Source organism: Liolophura sinensis, chromosome 7 (genome assembly GCF_032854445.1).
Source record: "Liolophura sinensis isolate JHLJ2023 chromosome 7, CUHK_Ljap_v2, whole genome shotgun sequence".
NCBI lineage: Eukaryota > Metazoa > Mollusca > Polyplacophora > Chitonida > Chitonidae > Liolophura > Liolophura sinensis.
In genome coordinates this window covers 53485181-53512367 of record NC_088301.1, presented here as the reverse complement: position 1 = coordinate 53512367, position 27187 = coordinate 53485181, and the positions used below count along the sequence as shown (strand labels likewise).

General features: G+C 39.5%; 2 protein-coding genes across 2 annotated transcripts; both read right to left on the bottom strand.

The window, feature by feature from the left end:
* Positions 1 to 228: 228 nt before the first annotated feature.
* LOC135471254 (globin-1) lies at positions 229 to 4707 on the bottom strand. Its single transcript, XM_064750409.1, has 4 exons — positions 4606 to 4707; positions 3986 to 4085; positions 1365 to 1581; positions 229 to 950 (listed from the first exon to the last, which is right to left on the bottom strand). The coding sequence occupies exons 2-4, from the start codon at positions 4078 to 4080 to the stop codon at positions 822 to 824; spliced, it is 441 nt and encodes a 146-aa protein (XP_064606479.1). The 5' UTR covers positions 4081 to 4085; positions 4606 to 4707; the 3' UTR covers positions 229 to 821.
* Positions 4708 to 17362: 12655 nt separating this feature from the next.
* LOC135471174 (globin-1-like) lies at positions 17363 to 26712 on the bottom strand. Its single transcript, XM_064750269.1, has 4 exons — positions 26585 to 26712; positions 24185 to 24288; positions 19391 to 19616; positions 17363 to 18287 (listed from the first exon to the last, which is right to left on the bottom strand). Exons 2-4 carry the CDS (start codon positions 24277 to 24279, stop codon positions 18162 to 18164), a joined length of 447 nt encoding a protein of 148 aa, XP_064606339.1. The 5' UTR covers positions 24280 to 24288; positions 26585 to 26712; the 3' UTR covers positions 17363 to 18161.
* Between the last annotated feature and the right edge of the window lie 475 nt (positions 26713 to 27187).

The following is a 27187-nucleotide window of genomic DNA, read 5'->3' as shown; positions in this document are numbered from 1 at the left end:
GAACCTTGCATGCGTTCTTATTGTATATCTGCCACAATACGGTACTGGGTCAGGAAACTTGATGATGTCTTGTCTCTGTATTTTCCTATGTACTATAACATGAAAACCTGTAATCGGCTGCCACAGTCGAACCGACAAAGACAGTCCATTCTGTTCAGTCTACCACCTTTATCACCTGACTAATTCAAATAATAGATCATTTAGCAGGAATAAAAAAAACGAATGGTCCATTATGTAATAAAATCCTTTATTTACATACAGGCATTCCACCACAGTGACACGCGGGCAGGTGCAGACATAATACTTATTGGATATCAGCTAATGTTTCGTTAGTAAATTGGACTGAAAATGTCCCTGTCTCTGTGTCAGTGTTTGTATTGCATAGCTTCTGGTTAAGATGCTTATGTTGCCTACGCTACATATATGGAGAAAGGTTCATTAAAACGTCTCTGTGACACTACAGAGTATAGTTGTGTGATGACACATAGGGCGCCGGTCTTAGGTGTGTGGCTGGTGAGCCAGTAGTGGGGTTTCTCACAGCACTGTGATGATCGACGGACAAGACATCAGAGCTAGTGCACAAGAAGGGTGGTATGGCGGATTCCACTCTTAACCACGTCTGCATTGAAATACATCATTTTTCAACACGATCGCACCAAGTCACGCCTCACAGTTTAAAAGCAAAGTAATTGCCCATTGGTCATTGCATTTTTCATAACCACAATTCTTGCACATTGAAAGCCAAAGAGTTAATCTAAAGCAACTCTTCACAATTTGTCTATGGTGCCGCCTGATGGCGGAATGGTACTACCACCTTCATCTTAATATCCGGCCTTCATGCCAGGAACGATAACTCCTGTCCAGGCGGCCTTCAACGCATCCTTCATGGCGGCTGTGTAGGCTCCACCCATCTGCTGAGCGAATGTAGCATCAATGACGGGCAAAACATTCTGAAGGAAACACGAACAATACTTTAGGCAGTTGTGCAAAAGCGTTACTAAGTACTTCTGGATTAAATACAAAACAATAAAGTTGTAGACATCGCACAGTCGAAAGAGTTTACAGAATTATCTAAGATCGAAAGCATAATAGTAACGTTTTTTGTGTATGACAATATATCTGTCTTTTAAACCAGCCGCTAGTGTACGCCCAGTGCAAACACACTGGTGGCCTGTGCGTCTAGCAAAGTCACTGTACATAGTGTGAATGTACCGGACGGATCATTACGTCTGATTTCCAAGACAAAAATCATATGGTGCATATAGGCCGACATATTTACGTGTCACTTAACTATATTAGATTTAGCCCTATACTGGACAATCTATAGACAAAAAACCAAATTCTTTGTGGGAAATCCCGATTACCTCGAAGTATTCGATGCCGATAGATCGGCCCTTGTGGGCGGTACCTTGCGACTTCAGGATACCGGAGGCACTGTCGATGTTGTTGATCCAGTTGGCCAACTCGTTGATAACCTTGCCTCCGTGGTTTGTGATCTTGTCGGATGCCTTGATCTCGTCCAAAGATTTCCCCTTCCAGGCTGGGAACTTTTCCACCCAACCGGGGTTCATTTCGAACATTCTGTAACAAGGGTAGAACTTCTTTATTAAACCACAGCAGACGTGTCGGTAAAATTGATGACGTCAGAACTTCACACAGATCTTGGTTAGCAAAGTCACCGAACCGTCCCTAGTGGTTGCATAAAGAAGACGCAGGCAACGATGGCGTATGACTAAGAATTGAAAATCTGAGTTATGTACCTATTGTAATATAATATGTAAGGTCATACACTTGCAGTGTACTTCCCATCCTAAATGTTGCGTGTATACTTGTAGGCTTTTAACCAAAATATTTTCAATTATATTATGTATATAATATTAAGTTCATATGGATTTAACAGATAGTGGGTAGTCTCCTGTGTCTATTCCCGTATTTACGTGACAACTTAACTCGCTGGTCATGCATGGGCGAGCGAGCAAACACATAATGGGAGATTCCAAAGTAACAAAGTATATGAAGTTTTCTATAAAAACCAAATGGTTGAATGAACCATGAAAAATGACTCCGAAAACCAGTTGTGGAGGGCTACTTGGAAGGTATCAGTAGGGAATTATTTTAACACTAGCCACATACACTGATCTGAAAGTGTGCGAAGAAGTGCTTCGATCGCTTTATAACATGACTAAAACCCACGCCGATTAATTATTTGTTACTGTTTAAAAGGAAATATATGACAGTCCAGTTTAGCTAGTGTTACAGAGGAAGTTGGTTTTACGAAAGCGATGATGAAACTCTTTCTCCTCCCGTGAGTGCCATAGCGTTTTATGTACCAGACGAAGGTGCACGATCTTGCCTTAAGCTATATGCCCAGTGTCGCGTTCTCAGGTTCCGTTTTAAATGTCAGCGAAGTGACCTTGGTTTACGTGTGTAAGAGGAACTCGCCCACTGCCTGTGATACAGATTAGCGCGAATTTATTAGTGACCACCCAGGGCTGTTGCTAACGAACGACACATTAACAGGGCTGTATACATGATTATTATCAACAAAAATAAAACAAACGACACATCCAAACACCATGTCGTATGTAATCACGTCGCGGACGTGCTCATGTAACATGTTTCATGTCTGGAAGGTTCATCGATGATTGAATGCTCCTGTGGAGTGTTACGAATACACAAACAGTGTCCCGAGTTCTTGTCATAAACCATCACACTATCATGATTTCTGCAAAAATGTGTCGAGTTTGTGTAACCTGTCTGTTTTACACCGCCGAACAGAGAAACCAGTAACCATTCGCGTCTATTTGGCTTGGCTTATTGGTAAGTGCATAGCGTTCAGGTGTTAACTCCTCCACAATGACTTGGCCAAATTCTTACCATGACACGTCCTGCATGGTCCAAGCTTGAGATTCAGTTAACTCTTTGTCAGCTCAGGCTCAGTACATGACTCGGTGAAAGGACCTCTAAAGTGATTTACCTGCTAATTGGTCTTGCCTGAATCGACGATGCCTGGAACCATTACCGTGTTACTAGGGTGTCAACTTAGTAAAGAAACTGTGTTCCGCGCTCTGTTTCTCTTTAAAATACTTGAAAAGGCGGTTCTAATATTTAAAAAAAAATTCTTCCTGTTGACAAAGTTCATTATTCACATAACAGCGTGTCGCCGGTCCATGGATAGATAAACGGCGATAGCTAGGAAAAACACGTGTAAATCACGTTGCTGAAGTATTAATAGCTGCGTGTTAAGATTAGGGGTTTCACAGGCATTTCTCCACTGCTGTATTCTGGTTTACATCCCCTGTATACCCAGAGCGAGTAAATAACAGAGGTCTGGGAAGCTTCCGCGGGGACGAGAAAATGTCACAATTCACTAGAGGTGAGAGTTCGACTCTGGACAGTTAAACAAAACTTTTGTTCTTTTCTCACAGTGGGATAACTTATCTACTCATGCCAAACGATACAAGAAGCAAGCCATAAACCATATTGTATACTTAGATCGACAGTACAGTCTGTAGTATACATAGGTCACTTATCGCAACTTACTGGAAGCGTATAGTTTACCTGATAAAAGAGATGCGAATGCGAAGACAACAAAGAAACCCTTATTTGTCTTGCGTTTTTGAGCAAAGTGCATGTATATGTCATCAGAACAAAAAGGTCCAGTCAAGACAAACATATATAGCGGAGTTCCGACCGGTGTGCGCAAATGTGACGTGATTCCTGTACATCACCTGGTGAGAGTTAAGAGAGGCACTCAGCAGACGTTATACAGCTGTACGTAGCTGGCACGTACCTTCACCGAGCAGCCAATGGATCAACTGGAAACGCTTAGCGATAGAAACTGATAGTCTTAGCAGAGCCATTCTACGGGCCATTTATACCACTGTAAATGTGTTACACAGTGATGCTCCGCAATCGTCACACATCGCTGACAGCAGGGTACAAAATATATAGATGACAAAATAATCGGGTAAAAAGGGCTTACTTGATGAAGAGAGCCTTCCCATTTCCATCAGGGTTCTGGGCCACTACGGCTATGCAGTCCTTCAGAGCTTTGGCTTGGTCGGCGCTAATACCCATTCTGTCTGGAAAAGTTACATTAGAATTATGCTGAGTATTCAATAATCAAAGCATTTACTGTTTTTACAATGGAAGCATCTAAATTATACCCGTTGTCAAATTACTCAACAGATTCATTCAATTAGAGTCGCGTCATCCTTACTCCCTTCAAAACTTGCTGGTATAAAATTGAATAATCCATGGTTCCTCGGCAAACTTAATCAAAAACAAGCCAGTAGCAGAAAGAATTAAACTCACCTTAAAGTAAACTTAATCCAAAATAAATTAACAACAGAAATAATTCAATCCACTGTGAAAACATGAAAACCAGTGTCTATTCTCTCCGCATCAAACGAGCACACTTTAAAACCACGTGGGTGGCTGGATTCCGAGCTGGCAATGCATGAATAGTCACATAACTGAATGCCAGTGCTAAATACATAAATGTGTAACAGACAAACAGAATAAAATTATGTGAAAAACCGTGAGCCATCTAATAAATAAGAGATTCATCACATGAAGTATGACAATGGGCATCCACCCTACCTGAATATCTGGCTATCCAACTCAAATGTAGAAACAAAAGTGTTTGATGTTGTGTCGAGAAGTGAGGTTGAAGAGGCGAAAACTCATCTTTTGAAGGGCCACTTAGCTCCTCCCATCAACTTTTGTATCCTATAAAATTTGAGGATATCACTTACGCGTTAATGATTGACAAGGGGCAAATTTGCAGAATTTCCCAGAGTCCTCTTCACTGGAGCATTACAAACCGTTTTCGGTAAAAACAATTTATTATTAACAATGTAAACATTTTGTGCAAGTTCAGACAGAGGAGGAGAGTATGTGGTCCGAGATACATCTGATTGGGGGAGGGGGAGGGGGCGTGGAAATAGCGACGTCAGTGATCTGAGCGTCACTAAGTTTAAGTTGCCCTTAACCTACAAGTTCGTGTGATTTTTCGCCCCGTCAATGAAGTTACTGGCCTGGTTTACGTGCCTGAACTCTCATCCGCCCCTGGTAGACGTGTCGTGCCCGCGGAATCCTATAGACAATTATACTATATCTGGAACACTGAACTACTATTGTGAATGAAAACATAACAAGGTTCTCGATGGATGTACTTTGCCAACTAGATATCTAATTTGCCCTTCGTGAAGATTGTCCCGGGAAGCTTTCGGTATTTGCCGATATAGACCAATACACCCTAGTTCATATGTTCACAGATATCAGTACATAGTGGCCTGAAACAGGTGCAAATGTACCTGTTTTGTAATAATTATATCAGTGAAAGGCAGAGAACGAGAGTTTCTTGTCCTACGGATCGAGATATACAACTGACATACACGGAAAAATATTTAAAATCATGTATACTTTACCCATAAATTTTCAAGAGGCTGTACACTCATACAACAGGCATTTTCGATGATGTGAAAGCAAAACAAAAAGAGCATTTTATTTTCTTTAACCTTGCATAGCTGATTAGCACAAGCTGCATGTGCATCTAGCTTAGTCATATATTGGGCACTTACGTGTCATTGAATTAACTTACTTTAATTCTGCTGCTGCTACCTGATAATTCAATCAACAAACCTGCATGTTAAATGTAAAATGCAGAAATTTTAAACTGTGCTTTATTCAACTATATTTTGCCTGTATAGGTGTAAATTCTTGATCTTTCAAGTTTGATGTTAGATAATAAAATCGCAGGTATATGTATACATATACATACATATACGCGGCTGTTACGGAAAGGTCAGGATGCATACATGTACATAGGCCTATACAGTAGGGTCTATACGCAAACACATTATGTAGACCTCTAACCAACCTCATAAGCCAACTAAATGGCATACAGTATGGCGTGATGATCTAGATGCTTCACGACGTTCGCTTTCAAGCAAATTTAGGAGCATACTCCTCTACGAGTATACTATACCAGCATTTAATGGTTATATATGTTGACCTAGTAATAGGTGAAGAAAAAGTTCCTACACAAAATACTGGTATAAACGTTCGGTTTCCTTACACACATCTGGATACGTAATAATAACGATGTTAATTATCCCTGCTCCTGGGTATCTACATTAACTCTGACTTGGAGGTATACAGGGCTATACATGTACAGCCATGGAATCTAGTTCCGGGAAACGTTTGGGCGACCAAACTGTTGCGCGCCCAATCTTATCAAGCTCTATAAAAACTACCAAGTAATCTAAACCACAGTTTGAATGATGGTTTATAAATAAAAAGTTTGTTTTTCATTCAATTTCTTTCATTTATACTTGAAAGCTGTCAGGTTTAGATGTTCCTCTCACATGCACGGCCACAATGCCACCTGTGATGTTTGGTGTTAGGACCTTCAATTTTTATCTAAATATGGTCTTATACCATACATTTGTGCCAGAGTATGAAGTACATGTGTGATTAGACCTGGAATTCGTCAATTTATTTATTTATTTGATTGGTTTTATACGTCGTACTCAAGAATATTTCATTTATAGAGAGCAGTCAGAATCATGGTATGAGGAAACTGGGCAGAGCCGGGAGGATAGGGAGGGAAACATCATCGAGATGTTCCACTTGACAAAAAATATAGGAGTGACAGGCAGGGTGACAGTTATTGTCTGATTGTCCAATTGCGTATGAGTCCAAGTTGACAAAGCTTAAGAAAACTATGAGCATCATGAGGATTTGTAGCGGTATCTGACCAAATTCAGTTTCGGTAAACGTAGACCGACACATGTTCCTGTCAACAAGGTTGATACTTAATCAATGTTGATACGTAATCAATTAATGTACGTATGAAAGTCTTCAGAAACTTACTCTTTCTACAGCCGATCGCACTGCGGCCCGCGTACTTTCGCCAGGGCATTTCCAGCCAGTAACTGATCTTTCCCTATAAGTCTGTAATTTTCCTTTTTCGAAGCAAATATCTGTACATTCGGATCCGATTTATTCCTTCACACAACATTATAGAACAGCAATAAGCAGTGTTATGAACATTGATCAATGTGCTTTTATTGAAACCAACAGGCAGCGGAAAGTCACTATGCTATCAGGCAATTCATAGCTCTTGAGCATCCGTGTTCCTCGCAAGGACCAGGAGGTGATAAATAACATGGAGCTAATGGGCGAAATGCTGATTTTTGCGGATTTCTAAAGTTTAAAGGACAATGAAATTATCATATATAAAGGTTAGGCACATTAAGACATTATTCAGACCATATTCATGGTATATCTCGCCTGGCTTAAATCTGGGTTGTTTTCATCTCCAGTGCTCTACTCACGTGATTGAAGAGTGTGCTGATGATTTCCTCAGTGGAGCTATGACATCACTTCAATAATGAAAAACTACCGGTGATAGCGAAAGAGGCCGAACAGCCGATCGATGTAGCCACGCTGTTCTTGTTTCGCCACTAATTTCTATCAATCCTACTTTGCTTCAAAATGACTGTACCCATGATAACCCTTTACACGTCGATGTGCAGGGAGTTATTTTTTTGCGCTAGCACTTCTAGACTACATCTAGTGTGAAATAGATTTGCTCAATACACCGCATATACAGGTAGATCTACTTCTCACTACAGGCACATCTCATGTTGATTTGAACATTCTGTCAGCGTCAATAGCTAAGGTAGAATCTGACTGGAAAATGAATCATGCATAATTAGTAATGAAAGTTCAGGGCTTTGAACAGTTAATATGGCTCATTAAGTCGAGGTAGATGATGTCTGACATCGCTAGCTTGATTAAATAAATATGAGGTCGACTACGACAGCCGGCATCTCTGAGCTCTGACGTACCAAAGTAACTGTCATGTGACCTGTTGTGTATGCTTTGCGTTTTACATCGCACTTAATTTTTTCATCCATTGGACCGCGACGAGTCATTAGTTGTGTGTCCTTTACACCGTAACTTCTTGTGACAGGGCGAGCCCATGCCACCTAAGTGATGTCGCCAATGAAGTATCATGCCGAAGACACCAGGCATGACACCTCACCCAGTCACATAATTCTGACACCGGACCGACCAGTCCTGTTTCCTGGCTCTAACTTCTCAGTGCTGAGCGCCAAGTAGGCCTCTGTGGTAGGCCTACCTGTAGTGTGATAGTGGGCAAACTGTGTGAAAACACGCGTAGATCTGGAATTAACTGAATGATTCGATCGCAAAAAGTAGAACGTGTTCAACTACAAGCAACTGTTGAGTGAACAGTTGTCCGTGCAAGCCAGCGCAAACAGACTTTTTAACACCAACACCGATGGGATGCTGTCAATTGCTTCCAGTTGCTACCTGTTGCTCCCAGTTGATTCTAGTCGCCACTGCCCTGATGCTCCTAGTTGCTTCCAGTCGCCAAAGCACTGTTGTTCCTAATTGCTTCCGGTTCCCAAAACCCTGTTGCACCTCGTTGTTCCCAGTCGTCAAAGCCCTGAACTGGATCTCACGGTTGCTCCCGGACGACTAAACCCTGCTGCTCCCAGTTACAAGCTCGATCTATGCACTTCATTGAATTTACAAAATGAATTTACCAACATCTGACATGCAATTTTTATTATTCAATCCAGAGTAGTGATGATGTAGAAAAGATTTATCATAATTTTTGTTGACTGTCTTTGTTTGGTTGAAATTCGCTAATGCATATATCTTTTCACACCTTTTTTTCTTGTGTAAGATCTTTAAAACCTGAACGATTTGGGATAGGCGTTGTTGGAATAGAGACGAACGATTTCTTGCAGTGTTTCAGGTTTGGGCCGAATTCTAGTTCCATAACTGAACTGCAGGGCATGCATGATTCTTGTATTCAAAATGTAAACATGTTAAATTATTACACGAATAACAGCATCAGGAGTCACACCAAGGCTGGTTTTAACTGAACAGTCAGAACAAACGATCGAGTGATCAACATACGATCAATCGTACCAGTAACTATTGGGATAGAGAATATACTTTACTTCCGTAAAGTGAACATATCATGGTGAGCTATGCATGTAATCATCATCATGGGTGGAATATAATGGGGAGGCGGCATTTTTTAATCCCGTGAGGTGGCGCTAGTGTGAAGCAGGACCGCTAGCCAATGCTACGTCAAGAATGGATTGTAGGGTAAGGTGTACGCCGTTACAAAGTATCAGTTTCAGTACGACATCAGTAATGCCTTTAATGTCACGTCATCGTGATGAGCATGATAAGGGGAAGGAACATTTACGTCAATAAAATGAATTCCAGGTCCTGCTGCGTTTGACAGGTCCCCACGGAAATCTAGCATCATTGAAAATTGAGCATTGAATTCGGAATAAATAGCCTACAATGGTCATGAAACTGTGTCAGTGAACTGTTTCTTTGATAACTTCACCTACCGTTGTGCAGTTACATCAACAATATGCTTTTGAATAGATTACTTTAAGCTTTACGTACATCGAATGCTTTGAAATACACACCAGACAGAATACACTTAAAATATACAGTATGTATCAGATGGGTTCTATAAATGTATTAACAGACGCATAAAACACGACTGTATAAAAGACACGAAGGAATTTTTTAAAAAGAGTTCAGAGTTGTAGATATACACAACATATATACATGGATATGTGACACCATTCTCCAGGTATATACGGGACAAAGAACTGTTTTTGTTCACGTAATCAGCGCCTTTTTTCTTTGGAATTTTGTCGGATAACCTAAGTATCACTATACACTGCTTATTATATTGCCTCACTGACTCTTCAGGTAAATGCTGTTTTCAGTCCTTTATGAGTCACCTGACCTTGATAATGACACGTGAGTCGTCCGTAAGATGTTGCAGCACGTAGTTTCTTATAGTATGCAGGATAATTTACCTTATCACAGAAAACTCCACCTAAAGTCTGACCCACTGACCCACTGGCTGAATGTCCTCAGGTGTCTGACGTGGCCACTTTCACGACAGATGTCAACTCATTTAGAGCAGACGTTAATACATTACCTGATACTTTATACTACATTGATTACTTGATAAAGGGTATGCACGTGATATCGACGTTACATATTTGTGCAACACAAGTTTGAGCACTTTATTGACCCATCTTTGGTTGAATTTAATAATGCCGGGAGACATTGTCATGTTCATTATATTAAAAGACGTGCCGAGGGCTGTACAGTTTAGTCGATATGGGTTTGCCTAACACTGTTGTGATACAGGTTAGTTAAAAAAAAATAAAGAAAGAAAAAGAATCATGTGAACTGCATTATAATAATAAAATACACAGACCCTACATTGATATTTACAAATTATTATGCAGCTTCACTTCATTTATTTGTTCACCTTATTGTTAGTCTAAATCATACTGAAGAATTTTCTCATGTACGATGACAATTCGAGCAATTATCGCCATTACTGAGAGCGGAAAAATCTACACAACCAGGATTGAACCTACACCTCGAGTGTGCCTGCGATTTCACAAGTTTACCTTCAGCATAACTTTAAAATGAGAACATAAATAGTGTGATATAATCACATGCTGCATAATGGTTCGATGTGGGTTACAAAATTTCCATGTTCACCAGGGCGATATAAAATATAAATATAAAATAAATTATATATTATTTTTTATATATACATATTAATCTATAAATATAGAATATGTTATTTTATTTTTGCGAGAACCATCTTCAATTTTTCACTAATCTATTATAGATAGGAACCATCAAAGTACTATACACTTGCAGCACAAGAATTCTGAAAGTATTTATTTTAAAACATGTCTCCTGCTGGTTTGCGACGTCAGAATAATAGCTATCCAAAAGTCCGTAAAAGAACAAAACCGCCATGATTTTGTTGAAAATGATCGAAACGGTCCCAAATTCTGTAACACGCCAGGATCAAAGTACGTACTAAGTTTCAATTCAATGTGATGAACCGTTTTAGAAAAACGTCTAAAAACAGGGGCAAAACGGCCATGACTGCCGAAATGGGTGAAACGGTCCGAAACTCTAACTTAACCCATAATTTGTCTTGGTAAAGCCTTGTACCAAGTTTTCAATATAATCGATGACTGAAGCCTTTTGAAAAAGTCCGGAAAACTGAATCGTACGCCTGTTAGCTCCACTCAAAACATTATCGTCAGAGTTACGTGTGTGAGGTCTAAAATACCATCAAATAAATAAAGGAAAAACATATATCGGGAGCCTCCGTGGCCGAGGGTATGAGCACGCCAGCGCGGCGCAAGCACCCAGGAGATTCCCACCCGTGCGGTCGCTCATGCTGGCCTCCTCTCCAGCTGTACGTGAGAAGGTCTGCCACAACCTGTGGATGGTCGTGGGATTCCCCGTGGCTCTGCCCGGTTCCTCCCACCAAAATGCTGGCCGCCGTCGTATAAGTGAAATATTCATGAGTACGACGTAAAACACCAATCAAATAATTCATAAATAGCAGGATAAATCAAGTGAAGTACATATTTTAATGTATAGGCCTATATGTAACATATCAGGACAGTGTGCTGATTCAAATGAGAAAATCTGAGATATGTCACATTATTGATGTTACATTGTTTTGCAGACCTTAAAATGGTTTCCACACAGCCTCGGTCATAATAACTTAGGACGCATGCAGATACATTTGCGTTGTTCAACATGTTTACTCTACAACATGTGCGATTCACAGCATGTGTGGTGTAAAACACGTGCTCTGCTACTGTGGAGTGCCAGATACGTCACGCAGGTATTGTTCTCAAATGGTATAGCATCATTGTATGTTATATACAGCTGCTACATGCATTTCTCCGGACAAGGCAGTGATTGGTGTAAATGTTCTGACAAATTTATGTATTACATACATCTTTTACATGTAACTTTTACGCTTGTTTATTTTGTGATGATTCAACGACGTATAACTTATTCGCGGAAAGTGCTCAGATTGCCGTCTGCATGGCAAACCTGCCTACAGGTTAAGGCTTTCTCTTTTATAAGACATCCTATCACTATCAAGTGATTAAGATGTTTGTATTTTAAGTCCGACGTGTGCACCGTTTGTTCACTGTAACGTTCTTTAAGGAGCACTTGCCTGCCACCAATTCTTGCTTAACTGTTCACTTGTCTTATGTCCGTTAGTTTTATGAGTGGAGGTAAATAAATGAAATATTCTTGCTGTAGCCAGGGTGATCTCCATTGCGTGATATAGGATAGGGCGTCACTGCTCTGCAGTTGCAAATACATTACACGTGGTAAAAAAGCTTTTGAAACTAAACCACGAGAAGACTGAATAGCAGGTTATTCAGTTTTGGTTAACAAAATGACGCACACCAGAGCAGTGCAACAAGATGTAACTCTTTTACTGAACACACAGCATGTGTATAATATCCAACTGGTATAACTTACCCTACTTATAGTGTGATGCAGTTCATTGTTAGTGCTATATTCAGCATATTCGTGTGATATATTCTGTACAATTGACATTACAAGCTTCCATATGTCACATTCACTACAACTTACACTACGTAATCTGCTCTACACATTACCGCTATAGATGTATGCCATGTGTCATATTCACTACAACTTACACTACGTAATCTGCTCTACACGTTACCACTATAGATGTATGCCATGTGTCACATTCACTACAACTTACACTACGTAATCTGCTCTACACGTTACCGCTATAGATGTATGCCATGTGTCACATTCACTACAATTTACATTGCATGACGTGGGCCACCCGTTACCCCTATCGATGTATGCCATGTGTCACATTCACTACAATTTACATTGCATGGCGTGGGCCACCCGTTACCGCTATAGATGTATGCCATGTGTCACATTCACTACAATTTACATTGCATGGCGTGGGCCACCCATTACCGCTATAGATGTATGCCATGTGTCACATTCACTACAATTTACACTACGTAATCTGCTCTTCATGTTACCGATATAGATATATACCATGTGTCACATTCACTACAATTTACATTGCATGGCGTGGGCGCACGTTACCACTATAGATGTATGCCATGTGTCACATTCACTACAATTTACACTACGTAATCTGCTCTTGACGTTACCGATATAGACATATACCATGTGTCACATTCACTACAATTTACATTGCATGGCGTGGGCGCACGTTACCACTATAGATGTATGCCATGTGTCACATTCACTACAATTTACATTGCATGGCGTGTGCCACCCGTTACCGCTATAGATGTATGACATGTGTCACATTCACTACAATTTACATTGCATGACGTGGGCACACGTTACCGATGTAGATGTATGCCATGTGTTACATTCACTACAATTTACATTGCATGACGTGGGCCACCTGTTACCGCTATAGATGTATGCCATTTGTCACATTCACTACAATTTACATTGCATGGCGTGGGCCACCCGTTAGCGCTATAGATGTATGTCATGTGTGACGTTCACTACAATTTATATTGCATGGCGTGGGCCACCCGTTACCACTTTAGATGTAAGCCATATGTAACATTCATTACAATTTACATTGCATGGCATGGGCCACACGTTGATGTTATAAGTCTTATAAGTGCTGCATTTAACACTTAAAGGGCTGGGGTTGGTTTCATGAAGCGTACTTTGTGTTAAATAGCCCTTAGCTAAGTGCACTTCATAGCTCTAAAACATACCTTGGCGTGGTATGTGCGCTTCACGAAACCGGCTCCTGTGGGACACATGCAATTGTTACATATAACACGAGTGAAGCATGGAACATTTTCAAAGCTACTGTTACCGTTAGGATACAACCTTTACTTGAATAGTGTTAACAGAGCAATCTAAAACACACGACTTATACAACAGCCTGAGTATTTTACAGGAGTTCAAATGGAGGCGAAGCCGTTGTTCTAGATAAAAAAAACATGCATAAATTGTCTCCTGTCAATATAATTAGCACTGACATGTAGAATTGGGTCGACAACCGCTGTTGTGGTACAAAATGCACGTAGTATCTAAGTCAATGCATGTAAAGTGTTTTAGCTAGTGCATGTTAAATGTACTGTGCAGTACAATTCAACAAGTTACAGAAATTTTTTAATTGAAAATTTTAGCTTTCTGTGTTCACTGGTTGAGGTTTTAATAGATGAGTTGAATTGCGCTACTGCCATACAAATTGACACTGCATGCATATATACAGAGTGCATGTAACTGATGCCGCGTCTTCATGTATTTGAAATGCACATGTACTATGTGAAAGTATATGAGTACAACGTTAAACATGAATCCAATAATAAGCAGATTAAGTGGCTAAATGTTTATTTTTTATAGTTATCATATTAATCAGGGTTTAATTTTCATATGAATTTTCAATTTATTTATTTGATATTTATATTTATTTGGTGTTTTACGCCGTCCTCAAGAATATTTCACTGATACGACGGTGACCAGCATTATGGTGGGAGGAAAACGGGCAAAGCCAGGGAGAAAATAACAGGTTGCTGGAACATCTTCTCAGTAATAACTCCCAGTAATAAATGCATCACAGCAGCTTGTAAATTACAATGGGATATTAAACTAATTGTGACCAAGTGCGATATGGAAGTCGTTCAGTGTATGTCAGAGCTCTTAACAACTTTATACAGCTTTAACTACATAAAGAAAAGACTGTACAAAAATTTAAGTACATATACATCCTCACATGTAACCTCAACATTTGCAGCACACATGTTGCGAGCTTAACCAGGGACAGACAATGTATTCTTCGGTGTCTGGCATTTCTTAACAATAGACGAAGCACACAAACAATACTAACCAAGTGGAAGAGAGAAAAAAAAATCACGTCTGTAGCATTTTTAGTGTTTTTGTATACTTGCCTCATAACATTTAACGCCCATGCTATGTTGAACAGAAAAAGGCGTATGATGCGCCAATGCGGTCACCGTTCATGCCAAATATAAAGATGCATATGTCTTTGAATACAGTAAACTGGAGTGATTTTGAGCAGTATAAATTAATATTAATTATAATCAAGACATGCATTACTGGTCTGATGAGTTATGAATGTTATTGGCAAGGCTGAGTACGATTGTTCTGTTTTCCTTCTGAAAGAACCGCTTGAATACTTTTGTACACGCGTACCATCTTATATTTTTAATACATGCGCTTTACTGAGAGTATAAAATGTGGTAAAATCAGTTTCTGTGGCAAAGGAGTTAAATCCTACACCAAGTTATACATGATAATATGTAGTATAAACGCGAATTCCAACCGATGATAATGACATCTCTCAGGAGAATCAAATCTATCAAATTTCTCCATAATCACATATTTTCTTCACATTGGCCCCAATGGCACAGTTGGTAGCAGGTCCACTTCGGGGGGCGGTAGGTCGAGGTTCAAACCTTGGTCGAGTCACACCTAAGTCCTTAAAAGTGGAAATTGTAACTTTCTCGCTCGGCGTTCAGCATGAAGGGGATAGTGCAACGAATGGTTGGCCCATATCAGTATAATGACTCGGTCATTGATATTTGATGTTTAACCCTGTGCTTCCTTCCAACTTCATTGAAAACTGCTGACTGCTTCTTTTTGCATGGTTCCGCCCTGTTTTCGTACTTCATATACTTTCTTAATTCTTTGATTGTATTATACATGGTTTAGGGAATTGACCTTGCGATTTTTAACCTTGAACGTCCATTTTGGTTGGCGGCTGTTATCAGAATGTCTTATTCGACGCATAGATTCAAGAATTTTTCACTTGTATACTGGCAACCAGGTTTTTAGGTGTAGGAAACCGGAGCGCCCGAAGTATACCACCGACCTTCGCCAAGTACCTGAACATCCTCCTGACTTAAATCCGCAATAGAAACATGCACTGATATAGGATGTCACATGTATATAGCTACACGTGTACACACTATACAGGAATGTACGGGAATGTATTGGTTTTTCTGCTCATATTAGGATGTTTTTAATTTTATGCGCATCCAAGGTTTAAAGTGCATAATTAAGCCTGTACTTTGTTATAAAGCGCATTTAGTCACGTACACATAACACAGTTTTAGGTCGCATGTTGGAATAGATGTCCTGCGTTGATTTTATTACTACTTGCAATGCAGCCTGATGAAACTTCGTGACCGCTCGAGGGATGGAGGAGCTGTCAGGTGTGCTATATAGGGCCTAGTTAAACGGAAGGTAGTCTGGAGAAAAACTAAGGATATGGTGCAGACATTAGGTTCAAGGCTGTCCTTCCCCTGCCTATCACGTCAACCTTGGTCGCTTCCGCTAGGTTAAGAAGGATACACGGGAACCTTTCATGCACATTGTAAACTATTCAATGGATCCAGCAGTGGACGGTCGTCTCGAGTCTCTTACCCGTTCCACATGTACATGGTCCAGCTATTATCTCAAAGGGCAGCCTGACATAACGCTTGGGGAAGCATGGTCCAAGCATAAACCAAGCATATATAAACCAAGTGTCTGTGTACACTAAAATATATGTTACATAAGTTTAATTGATTATATATATATATATTATAATGATATATTTATTTAAGGAGTTAGCCCTATTAGAAAATACATCAATATGTAATAATTCATTGTTGGTTAACGCCATGCTCAAGAATTTTTCAGTTAAACGATAACAGTCAGTTTTATAGGAGTTCCCAGAGTAAACCACCGACCTGTGCTAGGTAAGTGACGAACTTTCCAACGTGTGATGTACATGTTTGCACGCTGTATACATGTAGGTGGAAAATAAGTGGTCGTCGACGAACATTCTGGAAAACAGGCTCAATGAACAGTGAGAAAGGGGAATCTAGAAATGCCCCTTTCAAAACCGATATAGAGCCCGACCCTTCGGCAGTTGTGACTCTTTTATTTCAATCCTTACTCTGTTATATCACAAAGTATTCTAAAGCTGAATCAATGTGTCATATAACAGTATCCTGTGGCCTCATTGAAATTGTATGCCCAATACACTAATCTTGACCCATCCACAACGGAAAACATTGCCGAGATGTTAACCCGTAGATAGGCATACTACTTATAATTTGGGGAGTCAAGAACCTTCTGCGAAAAAGGCAAAGGGTTGGGAAAATGAGACCTTCACGGGGTATAACGACGTATATGCCAATGCGATGAGTTACCCAAACGCGTTTTGGAACCATAGCAATGGCTATGGTAATACACTGATAAGTCACCACATGAATGTAACACCATGGTAATCAATTATATTAAGCGTAAGTTATTGGGCTGTATCCTGAAGTATTGTGCGAGTTATCTTCGAATGATGTTGCAGTTCCCGCTTTAACTTATTCTCCTGCCATTGAATTGGAATTTGTGATAACCAAGAAAGCATACAACACTGGAACACGTTTTCTTGGAGGTTTTGTCTAGTACCTTTATTGTCACTGCTACTTATCCAGGTTGTTAGTATTAAAGTATTAAAATACAACAAAGTTGGTTTATAAACGTGTGCGTAAAATTTATATTATTGTAGCGTGAAATTATATGTACGCGTATATATATATATTAGGGCATTAAGCATTTCAAAAGGTCTTCTCAAAGCACACCTATCTACAAGCCGGCTCATCTGTAGGTAAATCTTATACACTGATTTCGGTCTTGTTTCAGGACTAATTGTGACCAATACTCAGACCGCTGCATGCAGATACTCCGCTTTAAACTAATATTTTGTATGTCATCTTGTTATTTACATCTTACAAACGGTTAGGCCCATTCCTTAAACAATTCATTTAGCTAGACTGAATGCACCTGAATTATTTTTTTATTTTTGTTAACAGCTTAATGTGTGTCTGGTTTAGGTAAAACATTAGAATGTGAACGATGTGTTTGACACTTTGTAGGCATTTCCTTCTCATGTTGTCAAATGATTTCTTTCGATGCGACCTCCCTTGACAAACTGCAAAATTGGGCAACAAATAGTTCTGGGCACAGGGAAGATGGCGCGTCTTTCTTTTTAGAGAATTCCTACTTGTAGCAAAAATCTACTAAGAGTCTTGGACTCTGACCCAATACGTCTCAATGCGTTTATTCCAAGTGGAATCATCTACGGCGTAACGCGCCCGATGTTCACGATATTTACTTCAGGGTCCATCCATGGCAGGTTGTATTGTGGCGGAGAAACATTTGAGGTCATGAACCGGAAATTACATCCCAGCCTTCAGGCCTTCGACAATGATTGGCCAGACGGCTCTCCAGGCACCTTCCATATCCCCTGTAAACTTTCCTCCGAGCCTCTCCTTCAAGAACGACACAAGCAAATCACCAACTTTCTGAAATTGATAACAAGGAATCAGTTTTAATATTCTACCAATTGATTCCTTTTAAGCTCATAAAAAAGTACGTGTTAGCAGAGGAAAACTACCCCGGGGTAGCTCGTATACCAGGAAATTTGTCACTTTTTGCACTGATATGGGGAATGGCAACTCGGTACTTAATACAAGGTATATATGGACGAAAGCTACATATATTTTTAGACCGAAGAAACAATTATATATAGATGCGCTGACCGACAATCTCGTCTCTTTTGAGCGCCATCATGACATTAACAACAAGTAAACCATGGTATTACCACAAAATAGTCTTTCATTACGCTACATCTTCAGTCTAAATTGTACAGAACACTGTGCGGTCGAGATAAAACACTAAGTTGTATTACATTAGAGGATTAATTGGAACTTTCTAACTTTCAGATCGACCGACATTTTGAACGCTCAAAAGAGTGTTATTCATTTAACAAAAAAGAGGGGCATCATTTGGTAACATCACATTACACAAGACAAAGCTTCATATTACAAGCTGTATAACTGAAAAAGAGTAATGTTCAAAGTTATGGCTTCCACCAGAATATGAAAAGCAATAGTTTTCTGTGTTAAAAGTATTCCATGAAGACAAAACACATAGTTTATTGATATTACGAAATTCTGTAAAAAAATAAATTTTATTTAGCCTATAGCCTATTAAATAACTGTCAGACCAATATTCCTTACATAATGTTCCTTCAACATTTCATGCAAATATTATGATTTAGTCTGTCGATATGTTTTTTTTTTGGTTCCAAGTGTTTATATAATCACTGTGACGATACACATAGTATGTCAAGCACAAGTTGTAAAGAAAGCTAAATATAAGCCATCTGCAGCAAGATACCATATAGTTATGCTGGAATTTATTTATCTATTGGATTAGTGTTTAACGCCGGATTGCCCGGAGGAAACAACTGAAATGGATTCGAACCTCTGACGTTCTCATTCAAAGGCCGATCGTTACCGACTACAAACTTAGATCCTGCTCCAGCGATGGTTCCACATTCATTATGTCATAGAAGTACATCCAAATCGAAAACCGAGTCTTACACGACCATTTGCATATTTACCTGGAAATATTCGATTCCAATGCCCTTTCCAGTGTGGAACATGCCAGATCTCTTCAACAGGTCCTTCAAGACATCCATGTCGTCCATGCTGTCCACGAACTTGCCCAGCTCGCTGAAGACGGAAGTACCGTGAGCCCTGATACGAACAGAGCTCTTCACTTGCTCAAGGGAATTCCCTTTCCAGGCAGGGAACTTCTCCTGCCACGCTGGGTATGTGGCAAACATCCTGCAATGACATTAGAATACAATAATAACGCTGGGTTTGCATGACATGACAAAGGTATTTCTTACAGTATTTGAATTAAGAATTCGCATTTCAATTGTCCATGGCGGTGCAAACAGAATTGTTGATTTTGTCTCGTCTACAATGAGACGTCATGCAAGGTGTCTTGCAATGCCAAGCTACTGACAAACCACATGCAGCGTAGAATGACAGAGCTTCTACCATTGCTGTGTGAAGTGTTTGGGGATAAGTTATAAAATCGTTTTGTTTTGAAATGCGGGATATAAGTGAGACGACTTCCTGACAGAATGAGGATTTGTCCAACAATTTGTCGATATTAACGTACTGATTAGACAGGCTGGACGCTAGATGCGTGGATTTGAGTATAATAACATCTGCATGTACCTACAGACTTTTATTGGACTTTTAAAGCGCACTGAGACAGGAAAGACGTTCTGACCGCTGACACGTATTACCTCAAGTTTTGCATGTTACCGATGATAGCATAGTACTTGTTGCGCGGGACTGTCCTGTACGCACACTAAGTCACGGGGTACATAGGGGAAGTAGAACCCCAAACAAACCGTCCAACATGTAAAAATTCTTACGTAATGTTTAAGTGAGGCATCTGGGGAACATCGCTGTATGTCAAATCTATCCCACAGGCCTTGAAGGCAGATATATCGACAAACTGCACTCAATCCTATGATTAGGCAGGACTAGTCTTTTTTTCCATTTCGTTAGAATAAATAACTCACAAGGAGCGCAAGCTGTTAAACGTATCTCATTTCGCTTGTTCTGACGTTAAATACGGCGATGTGTTTATGTTAGAATCGGAGGAAAGGCTGCAGCCTGTTACAAATGTGGGATAAACATTAGGTCATCGCTGTGGCAGATCGTAGCTAGGCCTGGGGGAGCGCGGGTTAGTTTCTTAGCAAGCTGACAACATATTTCCACATTTACTGTAATGTGTTTAGCCAGTCTGAGGGGACGCCTGCCGCGTTAACCGTTAGGCAGTCATGAACCCTGCGTGCACCTAAAACATGTCACCTGCCAGTCAATGATGAGCGCCTTTTTAAGAAGGGACCTATCAGATGCAAATCTATCTTGTAAATATTCTTCTGTTTTCCCCACCTACCCATGGGTGATCATTCGTGGTCAAGATGTATTTCGTGGAGTCCTTCTGACTCGATTACTTACATCATGTTAACATCAAGATCTGACAGTTTCTCTCTTGCAAGTGTCTTATCAAAGAAATCATAAATCCGGCAGAGCCGAGATGTGCAAATATTTCTAGCGTGCAGATCTCGCAGTATAAGGTATGACTACTGTTTTAGATCGCACATAAGAATATTTCGCTTCTATGAAGGCAATTAGATCTGCAGTCGGAAGAAACCGCTCACAGAGGCATACAAACAACCCTCCACACAATACTAACATAAATCCTCGAGTTAAAGGTAAAGGCAACAATAGACCTAATGTATACATGTACCGTTAAAGTATCCCACATAAAGGTTTTTGTGACGTCGCATAACCAACATATCACTATTCTAAGTTATTATAATCGCGTACACTGAAAACATCGAAAGCACCACCATGTTATCAATTTTAATAAGTTAAGCGCGAATTATTTCTATAACCAGAGAAGTGTTTCCGGTGATGTCACCCGAACCATGTTTTGCCTTGTAGCCATATGTACATGGGATACGAGTGACGCAACATCGTGTTTCCCGTTTCTCTAACATGGCGCATATCTTGGCCTTGTGAGAATTCTTGATTAGAATTTGATTTTTAGAGTTTTAGCACACGAGAGAGCTGATTTCACCCACCTTTCGAAATAACTAAGGTTATATCGTTTGTTGTCGTTTCTTATAAGTATTGAGAGGTGGGTGTGAGCACGTGACCTCACTAATCAACTAGTTAGTACAGGATGCCGATTGTTCTGCAATTATCAATTAATTTTGCGAATTTCATATGAAACTTCGGTTGGAGCTGCAGGCCAGCCAAAACATTTTGTGATAAAACACAATATTCGCAATGGTGGTTCAAAAGGTGGAACCGCCTTCTGCGCTGTGTTCCACAATCCAAGCACACAATTCGTAGGTAATTCATTTGAGTTTGGTAATATATAACTACCACTGCACAGAACGTCAAAAGAGAAATGTGCATGTAAAGGCGAAAACACGTGGCAAAAATGTGATTTCCTGCCGTTTGACAGAAGAAGCAAATATTTCCTCTGGCCGCGTAATAACCTTTTAGCGGCCATTTTATACATAATCCGAATAACTTAGTCCAGATGCACCAGGCTGTCCCGTCGGAGGTCAGCGCGGGTCATGCTTCAGGGTGAGAAATACTCAAGACGTTAACGGGGCGCCACGAAGTCAATTACCAGTACCAGTCGTTTGCCATTAACATTAGGGCACTTAGACTTTTGTTGGGTTATCTCTCTATCTTGTTATAGCCTAACAATTGGGTCTTGATGTGCGCTGTTGAACAAGAAGATATATATATTCTCTATGACCTAAAATTTAGATAAAAATAAGGGATATTTAAAGGCAGGTAAATGTCATAAAATATAACTATTGTTGCTGAAGCTATATTTCAATCGCTTTTCTAATATCAGTGCAACTTAAACATGGACGAAACCTTGTGTCATTTACCCTAAATGACGTAAAATTTCGTATATTGGCCATGTTACTCCTAGATAATGGGAGGTCTATTGATTTTAGAAATGTGAAAGGTGTTTCCACTGGGAAAATGCAAATTTTAGCACCAGATGTAATATCTCATAAGATTTATTTGCCTCCAAACATGCTGTTTTGTGGTCGAATTTTTGGGTTATTTAAAGTACTCTAAAACAAAGCATTGGTTTGTGGCTTTCAACCCCAATTCAGCTTAATAGCTGATTACTTCCGGTGTACTTAATGCCCTTCCATATGTTACATGTTTACCATGAAGTCACCTCAAGTCACGCAGTGCGGTAATACACAAACATGGTCCTGGTTTGTCTGTGGTACGCTTTACATCACAAGATATCCAGGATACCATCATTACAGTTATTGTGTCATATTTGATTTTTCATAATCCTATCAGCCTATCATTGACTTTGTGTCGTATGTTATGAGGCAGCTGTTTGTAAAACACGTGGGACTAGTTTGACACATCGATTTAGTTATTTAAACTTTACCCTAGGCAATGATCACTTATTTACTTGCTCAAGTTAAATACTGAAAGACTACAGGCTACTTGGTGTGAATACCTCGAGGGGTGTGCACTTCTAGCCAAAATGTGGTTAGTTCATCGGGAAAAGTAGGTCCTGTGGCTTTATCTATTTACCTATAGCAAGCTCTTTCTGCTGGTGTATTTATCCTTATCACAATCTCAAGGTTAGATCCATACAAGCTGTAGTTGATAGATATTCCAGTTAGTGTACCAGTAGCATTCAATGGTTGAGCGACCGGGGATTTCTTTTCCATATATCTCTACTGCCACTCGACACGTTGCCAGAGTAGCCATGAACTTGAAATCAGCAATCTCAGCTATTTATGTATTCAACTGAGTGGCCGTCGAACTAAATTCTATTTTTACTTCACTTTTGAAATGAGAAAATATTTGTTTACTGATGACAAGTTTCAATAATTACATATTAGTTAGGCATGCTGTACAGAGTGATAATTTGCTAGCGAACACCACGACAAATGCTTTAGTTGAAGACGATTAATTGACACAACTAACCTTTCCCTTTACGTATTAGCTATAATGTCATATAAAGAATGCCACATAACTGCACATGCGCAACAGAAGATTCAAAGGCGGGAAATATGAACTTAGTATATCGCAAATGACCAGTGAGTAAATACTAACTATTACAATATCCTCCATGTTTTGAATAAATGATCATGGCTTAACGCCATGCATTTCCTCAGTGGTTTTGGTAGATAGGTACTTTGGGTTGTTCAATGGTGTATTAAAAGTAGACATACATAAATCCTAATACCAGTCTTGGTTTAATATAACACTAATGGACATGTTAATACTGGACTAGTATGCTTTTGAACAACTGGGCCCTGAGTCTCATTGTGATAGATAGAATACTCATACAGGGTCAATGCAGGCTTATAGAAACGAGTGCAAATATTGCCACATCTACCTTCTCTCTGACCATATATAACTCAGCACGTTTCCAATTCACCTCTAATCCACAGTTAAGATTACACAGTCGCAGAAAACCCAGATTATAGAGTCGAGTCTCATAAAACTCCATATGCCAAGTTTATGACATAAAAACTCATTCATTAAATACAGAAGTTCATTTCCTTCAGAAGTACCATTCATGCTTTCAGTCACAGGCACCGCGTGTCCACATTGAGTCACCACTACTGTGTGGGTTGATACAATGCATTCATGCGAGAAAGTACAGAGAGAATGATTTCAACAAAGAGATATACACTGAAAATGTATTCAAAATGTCCATGGGGTTTGTTATAGTCTGAGGTTTGTATAAATAATAAAGCCTCCCTCTAAGTACATATATAAACGTCTTCTGCTAACCATGTGTACATACGGCTTACTTTTCAAAGAAGGCTGCCCCATTGCCCCTGATATCCTCGCGGATAATGACCATGCATTCCTTCAGGGCCTTGATCTGTCCTGGGTTGATGCTCATGTTGACGATCTGTAAAGGACAGGAAAAAATACAGCAATTTTCAACAATTTTTCACCGCAGAGTGCCCGGGAGTAAACCACCGACCACTGGCATGTTACCGATATATATATACACATACATATGTGTGTGTATATGTACAATGTTTTGCAATTGCAATAATCAACACTAACCATTAACTAACGAATGGTATAACTTTAAGCGGAATGCCATGTGGTCATATTAGCTGACATGGCAAATCTTTGTCAGCTATTAACCACCCAATCAGTTAAACGGCACGCCTCACGTGATTCCCTTTGCCCAATAAAGAAAAATGCGCGGTAAGGTTTGAAAATCTTGATATGTTTCTGTTCTAATATAAGCCAGTTTTATACTTCATGCTGTCTTTTGTACTGTACACTTGCATAAGCTAGGATTCTGCATGATGGACTTAAGAGTTCCTGAGGCTAAGCATCTTTGTGATGTGATGTGAACACAGCGTTTTGGGTAAATCTAGAACTGTGACATCTAATAATTAAACTGCAATTAACATCACTGCATACATTTTACCTAATTCTGCTTATGTCATGGTGTTAGCGGAGTCTAAATTTCTAGTATTTATGCATTTACATGAACAGCTAGAACTAAACCCTGACTGAGGTAAATCGATAAAAGATCGGTTGATTTCACCTGTTGAACTGTGACCGTTTGTCAGCTATCACACTGCCGTCACTGTATTACTCTCCATCCTGTAGTCTTTTATTTTAGGGATTTGAATCTTGACTTTGTACAACTTTATTATTTTTGCTGGCGTACTTTTAAGAATGTATACGAACTGATAAGGTTTGGAACATACACACGTTACTTTGCCGGATTATATGTTTAGTATCGTTAAGTCTTAATATTAGAATGATTTATCGATTAGCATTGTTTTCCTAAACCAGTTATCTAAATTTAACGGTTTTCCATGACTTTAGAGCTTTATAGTTATAACGACGCTTCCCTATCCTACCACAATTTTTCTGATCAGGAACCATTGATGTAGTTATATATAACACACTGGTAGTTACGTAGACGTTACGCTGTAACCCGTTACGTAACATGTATCCTAAGATTACGGCTTTGTGGGTTGTTAATTTGCAATGCTAAGGAAAGGTTAAACAGAGGAAGCAAAACAGGCGGTCCTATGAATAATTCTTACACTGTAGACCTGATTGTTGTCGAAAGTGTGACGCGTATTAAGATTTCAGTCTGGTATTACTTTTCAGATAATAGCTCCATGAGTTACGTATTAGATACAGAGCTGCATGAAGATTTAAGCCGGGTTTAACTTTTGTAATACAGTTAAAAGACCGACCGGTTAGAGAATTATGTATGGATATACATACATTTTGTCTTGGATGTCGCTCTGTTCCATGCGTGTGTCAACGTATATTTACCACTAATTCCCGCCTGTCTTAAACTGAACGTTAAGCTTCAGTGAGACATCACATATAAATGGTACCAAGCTAAATAAATACACCCACTTGTCGCCCAGCATTCTGTTTAACTCCTACAATGCTTCGCAAAAGTATGTGAGCACACCACTGACTCCGTTGTGCATTGCCTTTGTATAGATTACCACACCATTTTAAAGACTTGAATAAAGACCTAAACTGTGGGTGAGAAAGCTCATGTGAACTTGATTGCTACCCAAAATAGGCATGTAAAACTTACAGTGTGAATAGGCTGTGGCCATTTAATTTCGTGTTTGTCAAGGGCAAACACTGAAAAATGCACATCAGACCCTACTTACATAATAATTCCAGCAAGCTCCATTGTACATGTCTAGCTGGCTACGCGAAACTGTCCACATATACGCGTACTATATGTCTGTATTTGAAGTATGTTTCAGGTCAACATATAAAGGGTATGTTTCGAAAGAAATTTTTATAGAAAGTTTGATGAATTAGGTTGATGAACTAAGTTCCCTTAATTGTTTTTGTGTTTGATTTGGGATATGTATTCAACATAGCAAACACTTTTTTAAATTCAAACCTAATGTTCTATCAATGTTGGCAAGTAACATGCAGTGGTTCAATGATTAGGAGTTACTCTGTGTTTGAAGATAACTTCGAAATGGCAATAATGACTTTACAACGGTCTATCTACATTTTCAGCAGTTGACAACATATGGATGAAACCTGGACATATCCAGACCGTGATAGCGCCACCTAAGCCACCTAAACCTTCACATAAAAATGGTGTGCACAGACGCTCGTGTTTTTTTTAATTATGCATTTTGATGTAAAAAAGATGGTTATTATGAGTAAATAAATGCAAAACTCACCTGTTCTCAGGAATTTCAACTGTGAAGGTGAAGATGTGTTTCTTGTAAGTATCTCCAAGAGCGCGTCTCAATTCGCCCGTCAATGCTTTAAATTTATAGGTTTTCTAAGCTCCACCTTCTAGAACGCAAACAATGTGATCTTGTGAAAGATTGGGTAATGTGATAATGAGTGACGTGCGAGGAATGTTTTCTCCTGAACTGCATCTAACGTGAAACCTGACCGCCCTCGGCCCAAGTTGCTGGTCAAGAAAATGTGGGGCACACAGGAGCCTCTTTGGCATATCATGCCCCATAGATCAAAACAGGTCATATAGTTGTTTCACAAGAAACCGAGCGGTTTTAGGCGACAGACATTCTACTTGTCCTAGTTTTCATTTTTGGCTACTTGCCGATTTCATCTTTCGCCATGTGTTTTCCATAGATTTATGTTAACAAACTAAGATATGAAATTACGTGACTTACTCATGCTTATAAGAGCATTGTTCAATATTACAGTATAAATGTGCTAACACATGACAATTTCGGTATATATTTTCTAAATTCTGTTATGCTAACAGCTGCGGAGGGGTCGGCTGAAAAAATAGCACTTTGCTTGTATTGAGA